This window comes from Rana temporaria, chromosome 3 (genome assembly GCF_905171775.1).
Source record: "Rana temporaria chromosome 3, aRanTem1.1, whole genome shotgun sequence".
Classification (NCBI taxonomy): Eukaryota; Metazoa; Chordata; class Amphibia; order Anura; family Ranidae; genus Rana; species Rana temporaria.
In genome coordinates, this window is record NC_053491.1 from 59,806,353 (window position 1) to 59,821,433 (window position 15,081).

General features: G+C 40.7%; 1 protein-coding gene across 1 annotated transcript in view; it reads left to right on the forward strand.

Annotated features, from left to right (window-relative positions):
* The window catches only part of FBN1 (fibrillin 1), a 359,844-nt gene that overhangs the window by 233,043 nt on the left and 111,720 nt on the right, over positions 1–15,081 (forward strand). The window contains exons 15-19 of the mRNA XM_040342652.1: positions 3,706–3,828; positions 5,607–5,759; positions 9,954–10,007; positions 11,606–11,731; positions 14,338–14,463. Coding sequence (XP_040198586.1) covers positions 3,706–3,828; positions 5,607–5,759; positions 9,954–10,007; positions 11,606–11,731; positions 14,338–14,463 — 582 coding nt within the window. The remainder of the gene's footprint in view (positions 1–3,705; positions 3,829–5,606; positions 5,760–9,953; positions 10,008–11,605; positions 11,732–14,337; positions 14,464–15,081) is intronic.

A 15,081-nucleotide genomic window follows, 5' to 3' on the forward strand; every position in this document is an offset into this window, starting at 1 on the left:
CACTTGGGGCACAGTGGCAACATTTGGGGCACAGTGGCAAAACTTGAGGCACAGTGGCAGCACTCAGGGAACAGTGGCAACATTTGGGGCACAGTGGCAGCACTTGGGGCACAGTAGGAGTGTTTGATGGGCATAGTGGGAGCGTTTGATGGGCACAGTGGCTGCGTTTGATGGGCACAGTGGCTGCGTTTGATGGGCAAAGTGGCTGCATTTGGTACAGTGGCTGCAATTGATGTTTTTTTCCCCCAGAATTTTTCAGTTTGTTTGCGCCCCCCAAAAAAATTTGGAGCACCAGCCGCCACTGCTGAGCACAAGTCAAAAAGCAAAAATATGCCACATTTGATATCCTCATTGTCATTGGAGGCTTTGAGCCTCCTTAGTCTTATCATTTAAATATCCAAAATGAATTCATCAAATCAGAACAAATGTAAAAGCTGAACATGAAAGGGTGTATATTTTGTTTTATCTCTAGTATTTGAAATTTTTATATTTTTTTATGTTTTCATAATAAAATGTATACATCATTTATACAATTATATTATTTTTATATAACACTGTACATAAATGCCTAGCAATTTTAAAATAACCTTCACAAATTTCTAGTAATTTTCAGCATTGCTGTCTATTAATAAAATACAGTTGGAGTGAGTTTGGATATTGTGAGCGTGATGGCCATAAGCCAGGGATTAAAGAAAGGAATAGAGGTGTTTCATACTCATTTTGTCCTTTTAAGGTCAGGATTGTTGTACATTACACAGCCTTGTTCTGTGTTATGGCTTTACTTGTTTGCATGGTAACGTTGTATATATCATTTATTGCTGAAACTTGTGATGATTTATTGTAGCTACAAACATAAAAACAGTTAGTAACCTCCATAGTAACAATGCCAAATTATAATCATTCTCACGTTCATTTTGTCTTGTTTTGTGTTCAAGCTTGTTGTGTATTGTGTACTTGTGTCTGTCTAGCAAAGCACAAAAAGGTGTGCTAAGAAATATACTGTAGGTTCTGTTACTAAACTACATGCTTTTGGTAACATAATACAGTATATTAAAGTAGTACTAAGGATAAACATTTTTTACTTTAAAGTTCTCTATATTACCAAAAGTATTGGGACACCTGCCTTTACATGCACATGAATTTTAAAGGGGTTGTAAAGATTTGTCTGATTATTGTTGCCCCCCCCCCCGTTTTACTTACCTGAGCCCTGGAAAGTCCCGCATCGCGAACGCGCTCTTCCTTTGCTCGGTCTTCTTGGTTCTTCATTGGATAGATTGATAGCAGCGCAGGCATTGGCTTGTGCTGCTGTCATTCAACTCCAGTGATGCAAGGGCCGGGGGGCAGGGCCGAGTCCTGTAGTCTATGGATGCCGAATACAGGACTCGGGAGGGCGCCCGCAAGGTAGCCCCCTTTGGAGAGAGCTTGCCAGGGGGGGTTATCAGAAGCTGCCGAGGGACCCCAGCAGACGAGAATCGGGGGCCACTCTGTGCAAAACGAGCTACACAGTGAAGGTAAGTATAACATGTTTGTTATTTTATTTTTTTAAATATTCAAAGCTTTAGTATCACTTTAATTGCAGTCTTAGTCCGTAGGGTTCAATATTGAGTTGGCCTCCCCTTTGCAGCTATAACATCTTCAACTCTTCTGGGAAGGCTGTGCACAAGGTTTAGGAGTGTCTATGGGAATGTTTGACCATTCTTCCAGAAGTGCATTTGTGAGGTCAGGCACTGATGTTGGACGAGAAGGCCTGGTTCGTAGTCTCCATTCTAACTCATCCCACTGGTGTTTTACCGGGTTGAGGTTAGGACTCTGTGCAGGTCAGTCAAGTTCCTCCACCCCCAAACTTGCTCATCCATCCTCTTTATGGACCTTCCTTTCTGCACTGGTGCACAGTCATGTTGGAACAGGAAGGGCTAACCCCAAACTATTCCCACAAAGTTGGGAGCGTGAAATTGTCCAAAATGTCTTGGTATGATGACGCCTTAAGAGTTCCCTTCACTGGAACTAAGGGACCAAACTTAACCCCTGAAAACAACCCCACACTATAAATCCCCCTCCACCAAATTATTCGGACCAGTGCACAAAGCAAGGTTCATAAAGACATGAATGAACAAGTTTGAGGTAGAGGACCTTGACTGGCCTGCACAGAGTCCTGACCTCAACCTGATAGAACACCTTGGGGATGAATTAGAGTTGAGACTGTGAGCCAGGCCTTCTTCTCCAACATCAGTGCCTGCCCTCACAATAGCACTTCTGGAAGAATGGTCAAACATTCCCATAGACACAGCCTTCCCAGAAGAGTTGAAGCTGTTATAGCTGCAAAGGGTGGGCCAACTCAATATTGAACCCTACGGACTAAGACTGGGATGCCATTAAAGTTCATGTGTGTGTGTAAAGGTAGGTGTCCCAATACTATTGGTAATATAGTATAGTATTAAACCCTCAGTGTTTTTTTTAACTTAACATGCTGAGGACAAAAAAAATCTTTCCTTACTGAACTATTTGTTAGAACTCAATGCTGCTGGCTCCTACCCTGTGCCCTCCTACCCCCTACATACCAGTGTGGCTTCCCTGAACTTTGGTCTTTAGAGGAAATAGTTACCAGTGGACAGTGTAGTCTCCAACCATTCTGTTAGCATGGAGAAGGGAGGGGGGAGGAGCAGGGGAGTTCCTTTCCTTCCTAGGGCTGTGTATTTGTATTGATGCACACAGTGTAGAGAGACCCAACTTTAGCCCCTTCATACAAAGGTGACGCGTTTCGCCTTGCCCACAGAGCTCAGTCATGGCATGATTTTACATCTGACTTGTTCTGGTGTGCGGTGTTTTGAAAATCTTCTTTCCTGGTATATTGTCAATGCTTGTTGCATTTTTTTATGCAAACAATTTAAACAGACATCAGAAAATCCATTGTTTTCAGTAGTCTGTCCGTGCCAGCTGTTGGTGTTCACAATTCAAATCAGGGTCCTTTTTTTAGGATACAGAAACCTCTTACAAAGCCATAGGATTATCTTTTAGCAGTACATACAGCTTGTTCTCAGAGGTCTCCGGTGCCCATACCTTTATAGATACAGATGGTTGCTATGCTGTCCCCTATTGGTCAGAATCAAATCTGTATATTGTTTTTAGATTGGTCACCGTAGTTCATAAAATGCTGAAACTTTTCATATGTGGATAAAATACAGTAAGGTGTGTTTGGCAAATGTTACTAGGACAGTGCATATTCATTGGTGTTGGCTGGCAGGAAATGGAGAGAAATTGCTGATGGGTAATAGTTGGCTTCTCTGGGCTGCTTGCCTTGTTTTTACCTTCCAATCCTGAATGAACCAACCGCTGTGTGCATGTGGATCACTAGTCTAGTGTCAATGTGGTAAAAATTCCAAATTCTTCCAACAGTTTCTGGAATAAGGATTTTTATTCAAAGTTTTAAACAGTTTTTACATGCAGTCAGCAGGTTAAATAATTTGCTTCCAAACTTTGTTCATCTTCTGAGTTAAACACCTAATACAAAGAGTGTTCATCACGTAACACACTCACAAAACAAAAATATTTGCTTAACTTGAATGCATTTAAGGTAATGATATAAAAGACGTATATTTTTTATCAATAATATGCCTTTAAAAATATAGTAAATATGTTATTTTTGTTATAAACTATCATTTACTAGTCATTTCATAATTTGGTTGTTCTGTCTTCTTTCCACTACAGATATCGATGAGTGTGAGACGCCAGGCATCTGCATGAATGGACATTGCGTGAACACAGATGGCTCCTTTAAATGTGAATGCTTCCCTGGTCTAGCAGTTGGACTTGATGGTCGAGTGTGTGTAGGTAAGTACAAATTTGGCCTAACTGTATAAACCTAAAGTGATACTCAAGTCTTGTTTTTATTTTTCTTAACCCACTTGCTGACCAGCCGCCACAATTATACTGCGGCTGGGCATCTCTATTGCGGGAATCACCGTAACAGTATAGCGATTCGTGCAATAGATACAGCGGGCGCGTGGTGCCGATGCGCATGGCCGACGGCCACGATGTCTGCCGGCCACCCGCGATCACTCTACATAGAGGCAGAAGGGGGATCTGCCATTGTAGACAAAGCAGATCCCCGTTCTGTGATCATCTGTTCCTAGTGATTAGGAGCAGCGATCTCTCTGTACTCCCAGTCAGTCCTCTCCCCCCTACAGTTAAAAAGCACCTCCCTAGGACACAGTGTCATTTCTACAGTAATCATTTTTATAGCTCTGGTCGCTGTATAAATGTCACTGGTCCCAAAAAAGTAACCGATCTGTCTGCTGCAATGTCGCAGTCACACAAAAAATAGCTTATCACCGCTATTACTAGTAAAAAATTATAATAATAATAAAAATGCCATAAATCTATCCCCTATTCTGTATACCCTATAACTTTTGCACAAACCAATCAATATACGCTTACTACTATTTTTTTTGCCAAAAATATGTAGAAGAATACACATTGGCCTAAACTGATGAAGAAATGTTTTTTTTTTTGGGGGGGGGGGCATATCTATTATAGCAAAAAGTTAAAAATACAGGTATTTATTTATTATAGGCTTACCTGTAGGTACAAGTGGCGTAGCTAGGTTTACAACCACTTTAAGCCTACTATACACCTCCCCCATATCGTTATTGGTTTAATTATACCTTTATACAATTCCAGCACAATGCTGTTTTTGTGGTAGAATTGCTATATGACAGTATTGGGAGTGTGTCTACTCAGCAAAGGAAGTCTACAACACAAGAACATAGGGCCAGATCCACAGCCCTGCAGCGCAACGTAACTTAACAGATTTAAGTTACACTGCCGCAAATTTCCTAAGTTAGGTATCGATCCACAACACACTTACCTGGAAATTTGCGGCGGTGTAACTCAAATCCGTCCGGCGCAAGGCGTTCCTAATCTAATGGGGTGAGTCCCATTTAAATTAGGCGCGCTCCCGCGCCGGACGTACTGCGCATGCTTGTGACGCAAATTTCCCGACGTGCTTTGCGCGACGTGACGTAATTTTTTGATCAGCGCGGCACGTAGCGTATTTCCGTATTCCCGTACGACTTACGCAATCGTCGTAAAATTTAAAAATTCGACGCGGGAAGGACGGCCATACTTTACACAGCAGTACGCCTGCTATGTAAAAGTAGGGCTGCTTTACTAAAGTGTAACTAAGCGACGGGAAACTAACGTAGCGGCGACGTAGCGAACGCGAAAAAGCTTTGAGGATCGATGTAACTCCTCATTAGCATACCCGACGCGTAATTTCGACGATGAATGCCCCCAGCGGCGGTCGCGGTACTGCATCTTAAGATCCGGCAGTGTAAAACTATTACACCTGCCGAATCTTCTGTCTATCTCTTGGAAACTGATTCTGTGGATCAGTTCCAAAGATAGAAACAGGGATACGCAGGCGGAATAGCAGATCCACCTGCGTATCTCTTTTGAGGATCTGGCCCATAATGTTACTATGTATATATATTTGAAATTTTAAATAAAACATTTTATAAAAAAAATAACTAAAAAACTGTATATGGTCACATATTAGTCGGTAGAATATCTCCTGCAATCTCATTCTAATGCATGCATATTGTTTGCAGATACTCACATGAGGAGCACTTGCTATGGAGGATACAAAAGAGGTCAGTGCGTTAGACCACTTCAAGGAGCAGTGACAAAATCGGAGTGCTGTTGTGCAAGTACAGAATTTGCATTTGGGGAACCTTGTAAACCGTGTCCTGCCAAGACTTCAGGTAAGAATGTCTGTCTGTATGTAACCACAGTATATGAACTGCATAGTACCTAAATAATAAAAGCATATAACAGTATATCAGGCATATAAATCCTTTTTTGGGCATCTCCAGTATTTCAGTATGCCTTCTCCGAAAATATTTTTTATTGGATAAATATAAACTGTAGCATTTAAATATTTTGTAGTCTTCTCTTCATTGCAGCAAGTGAAGCCTAATGCCGCGTACACACCATCACTTTATGTGATGAAAAAAAACGACGTTTTTAAAAACGTCAATTTAAATGACCATGTGTGGGGGAAAACGTTGTTTTATGTCTTGTGAAAAACGACAAAAAAAATTGAAGCATGCTTCAATTTTTTGTGTCGTTTTTCAAAACATTGTTTTTTGTTTCACAAAAAATCACTGTGTGTAGCAAAAACAACGTTTAAAGCGACGTTTTTAAACCCGCGCATGCTCAGAAGCTAGTTATGAAGCGAGCTTCAATGGGAAAAAGTGCTGAACGTAACCGCGCATTGTGTATTGTGAAAAAACGATGGTGTGTAGGCAACGTCGTTTTTGAAAATTGAAGTTTCAAAAACGTCGTTTTTTACTTCACAAAAAATGTCGGGTTTTTTTCATCACATAAAGTGATGGTGTGTACGCGGCATAAGGCTCCTTGTCACATGTTTTCCTCTATCTCTTTTTCACTTATTGTAAAAAGCCTGTTGTTTACAAAGCTCAATAGCTCAGGCTGCAAATTACACACAGAGGCTAATGAGTGAGAGCAATTACTCACCTCTTATCAGACAGCTCAGTTTGAGTTTTAAGTCAGAAAAAGTGAACATTAAGGGCTTATTTAGATCTATGCCTGTGCATAAAGGTGCACTTTTTTGTAGCATTAGACATGTGCATTATGAGTCAACATGCCTTTTTTGGGAGTAATTATGTATGTTTTATGTTTTGATGTTTTGATGCGCATGTTTTTGATGTCCATTTTCAATTTGATTTTGAATTTAGAATTTTGGACAGGATAAGTTCAACAGCCACTAAGGCCCCGTACACACGACCAAACATGTATGCTGAAAATGGTCCGCGGGCCAGTTTCAGCATACATGTTTGGTCGTGTGTAGGCGCGAGCGGGCCGAATTCCAGCAAACATTTGCCCGCCGGGCCTTTTCCCAGCGGGCAAATATTCGTGGACGTGTTTTAAAACCGTCCGCTGGAATCCTGCCCGCTCTGACATGTACGGTCGTCAGTACAGACCTACCGTACATGTCCAGGCGCCTGCCGTCCCTCGCATGCGTCGAATGACTATTGTTTACGCGCGGACTTCTGTACGATGGCAGACATGTACGGTGAAAACGGTCCGACGGATCGCTTTCACCATACATGTTTGTTCGTGAGTACCCGGCCTAAGGCTTTTTAACATCTGTTGCCAATTAATCAAAACACATATAACATGCAATTGATTTTTAATGGCCTTTAAACACACTAAAACCCCATACACAATATTAGATTTTCTGAAGAGTTTTGTCTTCAGATTTACCAAAACCATGAAGTACAAGGGCCTGTCTGATTGCATACAAATTGAAACTCTTAAGGTTTGACCTCATATTATATGGTTTTGGTAAATCTGAAGACAAAAATCTGCAGAAAATCGAATAAGGTGTATGGGACTTTAAGGTTTGACCTCATTTTATCTGGTTTTAGTAAATTTAAAGACAAAAATCTGCAGAACATCTAGTATGGGGCTATAGGCTCGGTTCACACTACTGCAACCTGAAAGCCATGCAACTTACAATGCAACTTTGCCAGGTGACTCCCTAACAATTTGCTGGTGACTTGATGCGACTTGAGTACTACTTTGATGCAACTTGATGTAACTTTGAAGTGAGGGAAGAACTGCACCACAGGGAATGTCTATGTACAGTAATCTTCCTGTAAGATCGGATCCAAATCACATCAATATATATGAGAATCCAACTTGGAGGCAATGTCCATTAAAGTCTATGGGCACAAGTTGGTAAAAGTTGGCTTGAAGTAGTACAGGAACCTTATCTAAAGTCGGAGCGAGTCCGAGCGACTTCAGTAGTGCTAATTAGGACAGCTCTTATTGATTAACATGGGATTTCACATATAATGCGACTTGGGGTTTCAAGTTGGATCCCAAGTCACGGCAGTGTGAACCGAGCCTAAAACCCTGAAAAAAAACACAAACGTATTTTTCGAAACAATCTGCACTGCAGTATTGAGATGGGAACAGACACTATCTTTATTATGGTTAACCAAAACATATGCACTTTAGTGTGTCTGAATGCATATGTTAAAACAACAGTGTAATTTGTCCCTAACGCAGTTAGCTCCTGTGGTGTTATTTATTAAGCCTCATACACACGATCGGATTATCGAATCCGTGTTGGAATTGTGTGATGACAGGCTGTTGTTGGAAAATCCAAATGTTTGTATTCTCCATCGGACAATTGTTGTCGGATTTTCCGCCAACAAATGTGGGATAGCATGCTTTAAAATTGTCTGCCAACAAATCTGTGTACACAAGTCTGTCGTACAAAACTCCAAAGTACAAACACGCATGCTATGAAGCAATGCTCACCATAACACAACATTAGCAGAAGTTGCCCAAAGGGTGACGCTAAAGAGTTGAAAAAACGTGTGGTTTCCTGTTTGTTGGCTGACAATTCTTTGCGGTTTGTATGCTATACAAGTTCCTGGCCAACGCCCTTCAGACAAAAGTCCTATGCTTTATCCAATGAAAATCCGATTGTGTGCATGAGGCTTAGGTGCTAAGGGCCAGATTCACCAAAGAGATACGACAGCGTATCTCCTGATACGCCGTCGTATCTCTGTGTTAGGGCCGTCCTAACGATGCCACTGATTCATAGAATCAGTTACGCATAGCTAGCCCTAAGATCCGACAGGTGTAATTGAATTACACTGTCGGATCTTAAGGATGCAATTCTAGGCCGGCCGCTAGGTCCGAACGGCCCGTCGATCTAACTGTACGTTGTTTCCGTCGAGTTACATCGCGTAAAATTAGGGCTTAGCCCTAGTTGTCCTAAGCCATGTTAAGTATGGCCGTCTTTCCCGCGTCGAAATTTAAAAATCAACGTCGTTTGCGTAAGACGTTCGTGAATGGCGCTGGACGCCATTTACGTTAACGTCTAAGCAAATGACGTTGGTGCGACGTCGGTGCGACGTCATTTAGCGCAATGCACATCGGGTAATTTACCCGACGGAGCATGCGCAGTACGCTCGGCGCGGGAACGCGCCTAATTTAAATGGTGCACGCCCTATTTGAATTGGGCGGGCATGCGCCGAGCGCATTTACGATACACCGCCGCAAGTTTACAGGTAAGTGTTCTGAGAATCAGGCACTTACGCTTTAAACCTGCGGCGGTGTAACGTAAATCACATACGTTACGCTGCCCAGGAGCAACGTAATTGTATGTGAATCTGGCCCTTAGTGCTTTCTGAATACTTTGTCTGTAGTAAATATGTTTTTGTAGTGCAAATATTGCATCCATATAGTATATATATATATATATATATATATATATATATATATATATACAGTATATATCAAACAGCAGTTTAAAACCATATTCACTTTGAAAAAGAAAAGAAAATTGATCCGACCCCCCACCTCAAAAAGAAAAATAGGCTTCCCAATGTACAGTATCTCCAGTTAGCCTCTGGCTCCAATCATGTGCTTCAGAAAAAAAGAAGCCCCATTGGAATCCATGCATCCAGCGCCCGGCATGTATATTAGGGGTCCGGACGAATGAATTATAGGGCGGCGCCCCTGCGCCCCCTAAATTATGGGCGGCCACTGCTTTCTTCATCTCTCATATGCCATTTGCAATTATCATGTTAATATGGTTGAATACAATCTTTATTGTAGTCATGTGACTATAATGTTTAACTCTCATTGCACTGAGTTGAAAATAACTGTCAACTTTTTTGAAAATAAAGATGCTTGTTGTTGAACCATTGCTATTATTTTTGTATTGATAATAGAAATAATTACGTGCATAATAATTACGAATATGTTAATACATTTTCAGCATGTTAGAAGAAATATAATGCTCTTCTTAAAATACCTCTCTTGCTCATTTTAGTTTTAAGAATTTTTAGATACACTGTTCTATTGTTGCTTTTCTTAACAACAAACTGCAATGGCATTTCCTGTGTTTTCAGATGAATATCAAGCTCTGTGCAGCAGTGGCCCAGGAATAACATCTACAGGAACCGGTATGTGTGACTAATATTTGGAAATACTAAAGTATACCTAGAACCATGTATAATAAGGAGAGGAGGAGTACCTGAGTGTAAGGAGAAGGGAAAGGATGAGTTGTGATTACCTCTAATGGTTTGTTGTGTACTGGACAGGCAATTATTAATTTCATGTGTTTACAGACATAACATTTCATATAATCTATTACTAAAATGTCCAAAAGTGTAGCTTTCTGTAGGATAATGAGGTCTGAAAACACTGGAGGACCATTCACAGTGCAGAGCTAATCATGTGAAAGCTCAAACATTTAATATGTCCCTAATAGTTAACTGTACCCTAATGTGCATTTGTGACCGGGGCCTGGCGTTCCGCCACTGTGGGGGGCCCAAGATGGCAGAAAATGTTCCCACTGCAGGACAATAAAAAAAGGGCCCTGCAACAGGATCAAAGGGCCATGGGATCAGTGGGAAGAGCCCTGAGCTAGGAGGGAAGTGCCCTGAGACCAGAAGAAAGGGCCAGAATAAAGGGCCCTGGGACAAATGGGTAAGGGGGATCCTTCATTGTTTCTTACCCTGAGGCCCTGAAGGTTCTAGTTATGCCTCTGCCCTAATGCTTAACTTATGCAAAATTTTACCCCACAATACATAATCCTTATCCCCTAACATAACCTGAATTGCTGCCGATTTGGCATGCAATTTGACATGCCAAATCGCATCAATGTGGACCAGGGCTTAAAAAGAAAAAATTGTTTAGGAGATATTTCGAGAACCTATAGGTAAGCCTTAATCTAGGCTTACCTGTAGGTAAAAGTGGTTGTACCACTTTAAGCTTTGATAAAAATAAACAGAAACTGATTGGTTTGTATGCAGAGCTGCACCAGATTTTGCACTTTCCGGTTTTGGCAAATCAACCCCACTGTGTTGTCACTGTGTTGTCACCCTAGGTTCCTGATTTGGACTATGGAATGTCTAACCCTCCCTATCTTCATTACATAAAGATGAGGTATTCTGTAGTTCACAGGGGAAACCTGGGCAGGGTCGATAGCACTGTTTCAGATTTACAAGGGAAGTCACAAGTTCACTGAATTTCTGGTAGGATCATTTATCTTAACTTATAGATATAACAAAACACATATTTAGCAGGCCAAAAAGGAGGAAATAAGTGAATTGCGTTGTAAATGTTTACATTCACTGCAAATAAGAAAAAAATTAGATACCTTTTGCTAATTGGATACATTTTTGTTTTCTGGCTTCCTCATTTTTCCCAGTCACTGTTTAGTTCATGTAAACAAACAATTTTTCCACAGCCCATAAGCAAGCGATTAAACAGGGCAAATTAAAAAAATCCAGCCTGTATAAAACAGTGTAATTACATATTGTATACAAATAACATTCCTGGATGCCGGAGCCCTGCCAGAAGTAATATCTTGGTGGGTTGTCAGCTTAGACGGCTGAAAAGTTGAAATACACATTTTAATCTTGTATTTAATGTACTTTGTACACTGTTATTTCAGATGTTGAGTTTGTCGCTTACTTGCATGCAACAGGAAATGTAAGCACCTTGTAAGACTCCAACGCAACGGCATAATTAAGTGTATTGTGTGTGTTATTTTCAGATATTAATGAATGTGCTCTGGATCCTGATATCTGTCCTAATGGAATTTGTGAAAACCTTCGGGGAACCTTCAAATGTGTTTGTAATTCTGGATACGAGGTGGACACTAGTGGGAAGAGTTGCAATGGTATGAATTCTTTATTGTCTTCCTTTGCATATGATGGATATATTCATCTACTATTGCTGTATGTGGAAGTGCTATATGTAAAGAGGGGTTGTTTTTGGCACCTTCGTCCCATCAGGGTATATGCAGGGAATTGGAAGGAGGCTAAAGTGGACTTTTATGGTACCATATATGTATAACTGATTACCAGTCAAGGGTGTAAGAATTACAAAAAAAAATGTTATTACAAAAATAGAAAAGTAAAAAATAAAATATTTTGTTGTGACAACCATACAATAACTAATTATTAACATTCTATTGTTACCAATAAAATATCCAAGCATCCACAGTATATATTGCTCTACGTGTTTCGTCCACTAAAGTCCACTTTAGTCTCCTACTATTGTTGTACTTCTAGCCAGATATAAACAAATGATTACAAAAATAAAATAATAATAATATATATATATACACAGTAAAACCTTGCATTGCGAGCATAATTCATTTCGGAAGCATGCTTGTAATCCAAAGCACTTGTATATCAAAGCGAATTTCCCCATAAGAAATAATGGAAACTCAAATGATTCATTCCACAACCATTTATTCATAAGTCCCTCAGTTTATAGTCCATATAAAAAAGATTATAACAATGTGATAGGGGAGAGTAAAAAGAGACGTCTCTAAGTGCAGCAATATTGTTACATTTAATCAAGGTACAACATTTAGCAACTCACATGGTTGATGATGATTAAAAGGGGCACATCTAAGTATGGAGGCATCTGGGGTAAAGCTGTCTGCAATCGTGACCAGGAAGACTACCCTGCAGTAAAGCGATCTGAAAGCGAGCCTTGAACTGCTTATGGGGTGCAGCGTGGAAGGGACAACATCAATGACTGTGAGGAGGATGGTCTATGTGGACAGCTTTACTCCGAATCTCTGCATACTTAGATGTCACTCTTTTAATCATCAACCATGTGAGTTTCTAAATGTTGTACCTTCCTTAAATGTAACCATATTGCTACACTTAGAGGCGTCTCTCTTCTTTTATACTCAGTTGTGACATGACGCTACTTGTATATCAAGACATCGCTTGTATATCAAGTCAAAGTTTATTAACAAATGTTGCTTGTCTTGCAAAACACTCTCAAACCAAGTTACTCTGTTATTAAAGCATATTGACAGGAATGTGCAAATAACTGAAGGTCTCACTAGGAGCAGCATAAAATGAGGATTCTTGTGCACCTTACCTCATGGCTTTTAGATGCCTCTTGCAAGTATGGATGAGGTTTTCATAATCGCAAATCAGTAGAAGTTAATAAGTTTGGGCTTTCATTAGTTGTTACTTACCAAAGACTATGGTTGCACTATTTTAAGAAAAAACTCATGTATTCCCAACTATAGGACCTTAAAGTTGAGTAGAAAAGGGGTTAAAGCAGATATTATGTGTCCCCTATAATATTGATGCACTGACTCTTGCTCACCCTTTCTCAGCCTTAGACCCCTTTCACACTGAGGCACTTTGCAAGCGCTATAACAAATAGCACCTGCAAAGCATTCTGAAAGAGTTGCTTCTTTGGCTTCAGTGTGAAAACCTGAGGGCTTTCACACTGGAGCGGTGCGCTGGCAGGACGTTAAAAAATGTCCTGCAAGCAGCATCTTTGGAGTGGTGAAGGACGCTCCTCCACCGCTCCTGCCCATTTAAATGAATGCAATGGCGCTTTGCGGGTTGTTTTAACCCTTTTCCAGCCGCTAGTGGAGGTTAAAAGTGCTCTTCTAGCGGCCTAATACCTCCGCAAACATGACCGTAAAACTCAGCTAAAAATAGCAGCGTTTTGCCACCGCCAACACCCGCGCCCCAGTGTGAAAGGGGCTTTAGGAACCCTTGTTCCCCGAATTATTTTCATGTATCAGGGAACCCCAGCAAGAAATAAAATAATCCGGACCAGTGGGAGGTATGTTCCTTGCATTTGGTCATCAGTAGGGAGAATGCCCATTTACAGTGGTAGTCAGAATGCCAGCCTTGCAGACAGATATAAAAATATTTTTTGGTAAGGCTGCTGGCTCTACAGAGTGGTGATGAACCTGGAATTATACAGGTAACATAAAGAGGGAGGTTAATCAGCCACAGCTCAAGGAACCCCTAGCAATCACTGGAGGAACCCTTGGGTGCCACAGAAATCTGGTTGAGAAATTTTCAGGTTCTCCTCATGAGCCCAGAGTTTTCCCATAGACATTTGATGGTGATACAGTAATGCAGATCAAAGCAATTAAAGGATTACATGTATTTGGGACTGTAGGTCAACATATTTGAATACAGCATTTGGTCATACTCATGCACCAAAAAAAGAAATAAAAGCATAATTCTCGTATTTAATTGGGATCCCTCCAGGGAATAATGTGGAGGTATCCTAATAGCACAGTAAACTGCATAGTGACCCTTATCCTGATCTTGTGGTCCTGACCTTTGTCAACTGGTTATGCAGATGAATAAGATGATATGAATACCCTTCTGTATTGTCAATGGAATAAGGTGGGGTGAATACAAGAATATTCTATAAGATTGCAAACAAGTAAGACAAAATAACGCTTTTGTACCTTGTCCAACCTTTTTGTCCTGGTTTATTTTTCAGACATTGATGAATGTGCAATAAACAGACTGCTATGTGACAATGGACAATGTCGGAACACTCCAGGAAGTTTTACCTGCACCTGTCCTAAAGGATATGTCTATAAACCCGATCTCAAAACTTGTGAAGGTAACTAATTTTCATGAAAACTTTGTAAAATATGTCCACAATTACAAGATTATTGATTGCTTTTGTTTTTGGGCTGGTAAATAGTTCTAAGTAGGTATGATCCCGATGTTCGAATCGAATGTAAGTTTGCGATATTCGACTCGAACATAAGTTCGACTCAAACATCTGGTGTTGGTTTGTTCGCAGACCAACCAAACACATGGAATGTTCACAGTAAATTTGAGCGCCACGAGATCGTGGTTACCCCATGGCAGAATTAAGGAAAAAACAGCATGGGGTCCCCCAAAATCAATACCAGGCCCATTGGGTCTGGTATAGATTTTAAGGGGAACTCCATGGCTCGCTCCCCCCCATACTGTCCTCCAGATGCTCAGATAAGGGTCTGGTATGGATTTTGGGGGGGAACCCACGCCAATTTTTTTTATTTTGGTGTGGAGTTCCCCTTAAAATCCATTCCAGACCTGAACGGCCTGGTATGGACTGGGGGCAAACCCACATCAATTTTTCCCTTGATTTGTTATCTTTATTGCTTGGAGCCGGCAATACATTAAAGCTGCAAGCAAGTTTAAATTACATTATTCCCTTTTAGAAATATCATTTTGCTGCGGCATTGTTCTA